This window comes from Atta cephalotes (genome assembly GCF_000143395.1).
Source record: "Atta cephalotes unplaced genomic scaffold scaffold00015, whole genome shotgun sequence".
NCBI classification, from domain to species: domain Eukaryota; kingdom Metazoa; phylum Arthropoda; class Insecta; order Hymenoptera; family Formicidae; genus Atta; species Atta cephalotes.
In genome coordinates this window covers 3,322,681-3,331,078 of record NW_012130079.1, presented here as the reverse complement: position 1 = coordinate 3,331,078, position 8,398 = coordinate 3,322,681, and the positions used below count along the sequence as shown (strand labels likewise).

General features: G+C 37.3%; 1 protein-coding gene across 1 annotated transcript in view; it reads right to left on the bottom strand.

Annotated features, from left to right (window-relative positions):
- Positions 1-8,398, bottom strand: part of LOC105618061 (irregular chiasm C-roughest protein-like) — a 128,325-nt gene that overhangs the window by 43,920 nt on the left and 76,007 nt on the right. The window contains exon 2 of the mRNA XM_012199599.1: positions 1,287-1,627. Coding sequence (XP_012054989.1) covers positions 1,287-1,627 — 341 coding nt within the window. The remainder of the gene's footprint in view (positions 1-1,286; positions 1,628-8,398) is intronic.

Here is an 8,398-nt window from a genome sequence, read left to right as displayed (position 1 = left end):
GTTAGTTTTAGTTTATTTTTAGTTTACGTTTACGTTACTTAACTTTACCTACTACTCGTACAATAGTAATATATACGTATACTATATACTACACAATATATATATATATATATATATATATATATATACCTCATTATTTTATATCGAATGTTACTATATACATATTCAAGTTACATAAAGATTATGCGTTTCGCGAGGAACAGCCTGATACTCACCTTGATGAAGTGAACTGCAAGGTTTACGAAACGTTGGCATTCCAAGAATGAATCTGGACACAGAAGAAACCCGCAAAATGCATAATCTTTATATAGAAAGGACCCGTGGAAGTCTCTTAAGAATATATCCAAGTTCTTTCTTTCTTTATATATTATGTGTGCTACGAATATAATCTCTAAGTAACGTGAAATATTTTTTCATGATGCGCAAGTTCTACGGGCGAATGTGTATACACTTTTTCGACACGGCAGAAAATCAATACCTTGCGGCCGGAAATTGAATTTGAACGAGTAAACAGGCCAGCGGCGTATTATAGTATGTTGATGTAGCGTATAGATTTTTAAATAATCCTTTACTCATAAAAAGTGCAGTTCTATCAGTAGGAAATTTAAACGTGGTTAAGTTCACGTTCGAGAGAGCGTAAAACATTGTATCGAAAAACATTAATATATAGGATGATCCTCGGTTATTGTTTCAAGCGTTATTTCACGAGTTCTAAAGCTAAAAAAATTGCCGAAAGTTAGTTATCGAATAAATGAATTTCCCAATCTTTTCCTAGTAAAACGAAATAAAAGGAATCTTTCTAAAGATTAAAGAGAACATTCCACAAATGGTGCAGAAAAATTAACGGTAACAATCGAAATTACATTTGAAATAGATATTCTAGATGATTAAATCTTGAGATGCTACGGATTCCGTATCCTTGACTTGGACCGAAACATGTTTGGCCATTTTAATTTAAACACAAAATATCTCAAGAACAATACATTTTTGAAAAAAAATGTTTCAAATAAAAGTTGTAAGAGAGCCATTAGACGATTATACTTAATAAGACCTTGATTTTTTTCTTATTGGGTCCAAAGAGGGCCTTGGAACAAAATCTAACTAGTAACGTTAGTTTCTTGATATTTGACTTTTGGAATGTTCTTTTGTAAGACAGGAAGTTTCATAATCGCAAATCGCACTGTATTTTGCATAATTGCAGTATCTGTATGTTACGCGGTTGATGAAGGAATCCATTTGAGCGTGAAAACAGAATTTCCGGAATTATCTTATTCGCTTATACTTGCCTTCTTCATCGCTACCGATCATGGCGTATCGCTCGTATCCGGTGAGATTCCTAACAGCTCCTAGGCCAAAGTCGTCCTTGGTCCATTGAATGGGCCCCTTTTGATCGAGAACTCGGCATGGAAGCGTCACCCGGCTGCCAATCACCGCGGTTTGATCCATCGGCTCGATGGCGAATCGCTGATAAACTACTTCCGTCGTTGTAAACGGTTTCAGCGTCGACACTACCACGGACGATACGTTTGTCACGTTCATAGCTGCCACTGTCTTCACCTCCATTGTCATCAGCAACGAGCAAATTATTAACGATACTATTCTTCGCCCGATTCTTTTGCTCTCGTTCCTATGAATAAATGAGAAAGATTTATTAGATCGATCACGTGTATTTATAAGAATTGGATATAATTATGCATTATGACATTAGTTATCTTTTATTTCTTAATGTCACATCAATGTTATATCATGACATGAAGATATGACGTGATATGTATTGAGCTAATATAAAATTTAAACTATATTAAAAATCTTAAAATATAAATATTTAAATTGAACTTAAATTAAACTTAATTAAACTTAAAGCATCCTGAAATATCGAATATTCGATCTGTTAATCGAGAGTGAGCAAAAAATCGTCGCTTGATGTCGAAAGAAAATTTCGGAAGAAATTCTTTTCGTGAATTTTTAGTACGCTTTCTTTCTCTTTTAACAAGTATATAGGCCGCCGTCGTTTCTTACTCATTTATTTCGTCTTATCTAATTTATTTTTATAGTCCCATCGGATTCAAAAACGGAGTTAGAAGGCAAGGAGGTTGGTGCCGTAAAAGAAGCGATAAAAGTATTGCCGGGTTCCGGCAATTTAGTATTGGAGGCAAAAATGGAGGGGATACATTCTACACACACGTATACATGTGTATGTGGTTAAGAGCACATATGGAATCGCCATTATGAGAGAAGCTTTTTTTACGACCGTAATATAGTTTTGTCGTGAAAATATACTACGTCTTCATAATTATCGCGCGGAACGTTTTACGGAGTATTAAAACGGACGTATCGCATAAAAAAAGAGCCTGATCTTTATACAGAACTAGATCATTCAGAAATAACTTATATAGGTACGTATATATCTGTCGGTTTTTTTTCATTAGAAACGTCTCTTAAAAATTGATTGTTTGTCCTTTTCTAATAAAATTCTTCTCGTTTCGAACCTTTCACTCGGCGGTACAAAAAGATGAAGAATACTAATTGGCTGTTTTCTGATCACTGGTATTCTGATCATCTGAGATTCTGTATTTCTTAATTCAAAATTTATACGATAAATGCATTTTGTTCACAAATGATAAGTTAATCCTGATAAAATTATTTTGTAAGTTAATTTTAATGAACATTAAAAACTGCACCGAGAATTCTCCTCAAGGAACACACAAAATCAATGAAAAAATCAAAATTATTTTATTTTAATTCTTAATGTGAATGAATAATCAAATTTTATATTAAATCATTTTGTACTTTCATGACGTTAAAATAAAGTGATTTTGATTCGCTCTTAACTTGGAGCATTCCTTGGGATGAGTACTTTTAATAGATTTAATGCGCAATTATTATTGTTGACTCTAGGCGTTTCAAGCTGCGCGTTTATTAACGCAACTACTAGTCTTCCTTATCATTTGGCAAAATAAACGGAAAACGCTTGATTGTCTCATCGACTACTAATTAGTTTTCATCGTGTCGTTTATATTCGTATCGGCTATCTGCCGTCATCTAATAACGGGAACAAAATGGTACTCGGTTTCTACTTTCCTCTCTCTATCTCGTTTGTGTGCAAGCCGCTTCGTCATCTATCTACGTTTCCTCCCGTACGCCGTTCTTATTCGTCGTCGGTGAAATGATCGATAGAACTGAAAATCGCTCGAGGAGAGATTCTTGAGAACGATGTATCGTTCTCGTATGTCTTGTCGGGACTCGCGCAGTCTTCGCACAGACGTGGCGCCTCGGCGTCGCCCTATGTTATCGTCGAAGCCGTTCGTTATACTGGAGTTGCCATCCCTCTCTATCTCTCTCTCTCTCTCTCTCTCTCTCTCTCTCTCTCTATCTCTTCCTCCTGAGAAAGAGGGATCTCTCTTCCTCTCGAGATACTTCTCGGAGCAGCGAAGTTATACCGGGGTTCTCTACGAGCTAAGCGTTTCTTGTTACACTATGTTCCGTTGGTTAGCAGATAGAGGATGTCGTAAGACGATGGCTCATACGACATCGCACGCGGGCTGCTTCTTACGAGCTCAATAGGATAATAACCCCTGCGGCAGTCGCTGCCACCGAATGTCCGCCCGAATGCTTTGAATGGAATATGCGAGTAACGAGCGTAATAATAATTGCGCTTGTGCCTCGTATTTGGGGCACCCCTCGCGTCCCCCGCCGACAACGTGCCGTAATCATGCGGTGCGTTTCAGAGCTTCGAACAATCTCTCTCGTTCGTAAGCGGTCTCACAAAGCGCGCTTCTTTTGACCCGCGTTAAGCCATTCTTCTGTCTTTGATGAACGCGAATAGTATCGCACGATTATTTATCTTTATCACATATCTAAAGATACTCGAACGATATTACTATGTAATTACTGAGCCGCTTAACAACGAGATCGACGTATCGAAAGATTTTAGTTGTATGTCGTTGGGAGGTTATATCGACATCACTCGGAATAGATTTCCGTTTATTCTCTACATAATAATTTGCAAGGGGGTAAAAATAAATTTTGTATCGAATGCAATTTACTCATTTACTTGGAAAACATTTATCATGTTCCGTGACGTCTATGACAAGGCACGCCACCAGCTTACGAAACAGAATTGGGTCATGTCGGAATTGGATGGGATACGTCCCAGGCGATTTTACTACCAGTGATTTTACATGTAAACGTATATCACGAAAATATCGCACGCGCGTGTTACGTCCAACGGCTTCTATCACGCCCATTTGGCTTTTTATCATTCGCGAGAGTATCGGAAATTTTAAATCGCCTCGAACAGGCGTACACACGCGCGTAGGCGTATTCGTAGATTATACCGCACTGGCCCCGATAAAATAGAACACACTGATAGGATCGTAAAACAATCAATCGCGATGTCGTCCCGGCAATTACTAGCTGCGATAATCACCATTGAATAGGCGAACGGGCGTTTAAATTTAAATAAAGTCACTAATCGAGACGGAGCGTTTGTCGAATCGGTTTGCCTGTCGAACGTCGCGTTCCGTTCGTCGGCCAGAAATTTTAACGCTCCAGAACATGCTTCCCTCTCTCTCTCTCTCTTTCTTTCTCTCTGTCACATTCTCTGTTTCTCTGTAAATGCATTTCGGTCGGCCCACCGCGTCGCGTCGAATCGATCGGTACCCTGATTTGACCTTCGAAATCAATTTTTCACGTTGCTGCAGCACATTACTCGATACCCTGTTTTACGATATTCAATTTTTCCCCAATTACTGCAATCCTCGCATTTACGTGAGAAATATACGTTTCAAAAGTTTGCATAAAACTAAATATTGCAATAACACTATAATAAAAAATATACGCTATAAAAAAATTTACCAATTAATTTAAATAGCAACGTTACTCATTCATGATATTAATAATATCATATATACATTTAACCGGCGCGATTTCTATATATAGTATAATATCTCCAGAATCATACTTGCCAAATCTATTTAAAAATCTAAAGAGTATATTAATTTGATAATACATAAAAAAATTGAAAATATTCAATTATTTTACGATTGTTACTTAAACGCAAATTAAATTTACGTTTATTTGTGTTGGAAATAAAATAAAATTTTAAACACTGTGTTTGCTATTTGTATAAATGACAAATATTTGTCGCAAATATCATTTTCCTATAGGCCATATTTCCCCACAGGCTTAACATATTTCATATAATGGTATCAGTGCTATACCTCTGAAATTTACCCAGCACAGCCTAGACGCGGATCTAGCGGATCTCACACCTAGCGGTAGTATAATCCACCGCATCGTACATGTCCCTCGAAAGGATCTTCCTCGTTCGAGCGTGGAAGACTCATGCCGAAGCTCAACGGCGCAATGTCACCGATCAATTTGTCATGGGATGACCCAGTATCAAAGATACGAGTCCCTTGGGTCAGTGTAACGTGTTTCTGGGAACGTTGATACATGCACACGGATACATGTAGCCGACGCGACTCGACGCGACGCGACGCGACGCGATGTGTGTACACATATGCAAACACACGATGTGGCATACGCTGCAATATGTGTATGCACGCCGTATATACGTACGTCTGTGTCCCATGCGTGTTGTGTGCGCGCTTGTTCGCCGGTCGCACGACTATCTAAATATAACCCTACGACCATGTACACACGTATATGGGATGTATTCAATGGTTATCGCGATTTTCGATACTCCCCGACAAAGTTGGAAAATATTTCGTCATGCCGCTGCAGCTGACACTGCAACGGATAAGAGTGATGAGGGTGCCGTAGAATCAAGAATGCAGGAATCAATTTTCTGCATCCGCTCCGTTTATCCGCACTATATCTCAAGAGCTCGCTTCTTTTTTTTGTTTTGTTTTGTTTGTTTTTTTTTGTTTTTTTTTGTTTAAAAGAATCTGAGTTGTAATAAAATTTTTCTATCAAGTACTTTGATGATCGATTATTCCGTTCACTTGGCGTTGAAAAAAATTTATAGTTTCATCAATATGTTTCTCGATGTTTTTCAAGCTTTTCTTTCTAATGTTTTTTTCGAGTATAGTACTTAATTGTTAAATGCAAATATATTTTTATTTCGAACTATATCAAAATTGACGACTATATTGATCGTAATGAAGGAATTATGGTATATAAATTTATCTTATACATAATTTAAATTTGAAAAGCTGACAATTTGATATACACAATATTGAATAGCCATTTTGCTTTATAGCATTGCTATTTTATGATGTTCCTACATTTTGAACATCATGCGATGGATTTGTAGGATGGAATCGGATTTGCGACCGCGGTATGTTTTATTATGTATGGAATGTGTTCCAACATAGTAGCATATTTTACTTTGAACACAAATTCTTTCGTGCATTGAATTTTGAATTTTAATGTTTTCACGATGTAAAATTTGGCTGAAAGTAATTATTTATCGCAGATTTTTACATTTAGAATATTTTATCGTGCGAGAAATCAATTAGGATTTTTATAAATTCTTGAAATCTTTTTCTCAAACAGTTTGAAAAATTTAATAATCCGATCACTGAAAATTTGATAAATAAGATTGATTATTTTATTATTTTTCCCCTTAATCTTTTCAATATTAATCGTAGCTTGTTCAAGATAAAAAAAACTGAGATATAGGTGAGGAAGAGCGAGAAAGGTCGATTAATCTCGAACTCAGTGTTGCAATTCTGTTGGGACGGTGGTATGGTTTGTATATTTTAACGTGGATAGTGCAACATTCGCGCTTGCAGCGCGCAGGTCATATGGATAGATGCAACCTAATTTTTGATTGGCTCTAGGGATAGAGTGGAGGAGAGGCTTAACCTTCGATCCATGAAGAGAAGGTCGAGATTATACCGCAGGGAGCCCCCTTGCTCCATCTCCGGTGCAGGTTCAAATTTAAGCCTTATTCCATCACCGATTCGGCGGCTGGTATTAACGAAGCCATTAGTAGTTCCTTAACTCTGCGCAGCGGTTGTGCTAACACATCCGAAGTCACACGACGAAATCGACCCATCGTCATCACAGAATGGAATATTTGTCACCTAAAAACAGGGCACGACGAAAGTGACGTAAAGTTACGGGAGCGCATTAGTCTTGCGTAATGAAGTTCAAGTTAGAGAAGCGAATTTCGTCCATTTACACTTATCGTGACTCGATTTATTATATCCTGACACAATGGTCGCGATTTCGCAGAAATTATTTTGGTTTAACAATTTTAGGATTATCTCGCAGGATTTAAGTAACTGACAATCAGTTAGTTTCAGGTTGTTTTTATCCTCGTCAAATTGCACAGAGGTTCTCTTGTAGCCTTCTTGCGAACGTTAGCACAAACAATCTGGTTCTAAAGGTAAACCGTCACGTTTGCCCCATCCTCGCCGCCTCCCTCCGTGTTGTGCATTCTTCGAGAAAATCGGATTATTATCGCGAAATCTATTTGGAGGTCCCGTTTGTTCGTATCAGTATTCACGGGATGTCGAAGACTGTCAAACGTTCCCCTTTCCAGGACACAACCAACTGTTGTAACGCGCCGCATTGTATACTCACGCAACAATCAACATTGCCTATGTGCACCGTTGCATATACAAGTGTATAATGCTGTATATACTGCCCGTGCAGTGTGCATTCCTGATGCGCGGCAAGCAACGATACATTCCCTCCCCGGAAGCGAAAATTCAAGATGCGACAACGGAACTCTTCTTATCGATCAAAATAGGACGTGCGGAATCATTTGCAATGGATACGTTCCCTTTGGAATTAAGTGACTAATGGGATCAACGTAAAGTGCATTCGATTTCTGTTTATTTTATGAGAAAATCCTGCTGTTATCGCTTCGGAAAATTTTTGATACCATTTTGATCCCATTCGGCCAACTTTTATTGCATCGCGGAACAATCTATTTCTCTAACGTGAGAAAATGGACGAGATAATGGATGTATGATCAATTTGCAATGTGTTGATTTTCTTTTTATTGCCGTTATATGGATGTTAAGATAAGATCGCAATTGTCCTTTTTCCCTCATAACGGTTATTGTACACGCGCGAATAATAAGTTTATTTTTTTCTTGCGCTGCCCTCTAAAACTGTACTAGAATTTTCTTGTTTTCGCTAAATATCAAACATACACTTACATTCCTTTCAAGTTATAAAAATGCGCGCTGTAAAAAAAGTCTGGTTGCTTTAATTAGAATTCTAATGAACACACACAAATGAGAATTTTATAATTAAGTCTATTATAATTCATCATATAACATAGTTCAATAATACAAATAATACAAATTAAAAATAAAAGTTTAGAAAAGCTATAAACCAAATAACAACAAAGTAAATGTGTAAATATAAGAAACAAATTAACGTTAATTTGCTTTANATGCTGAGACTGCCAAGG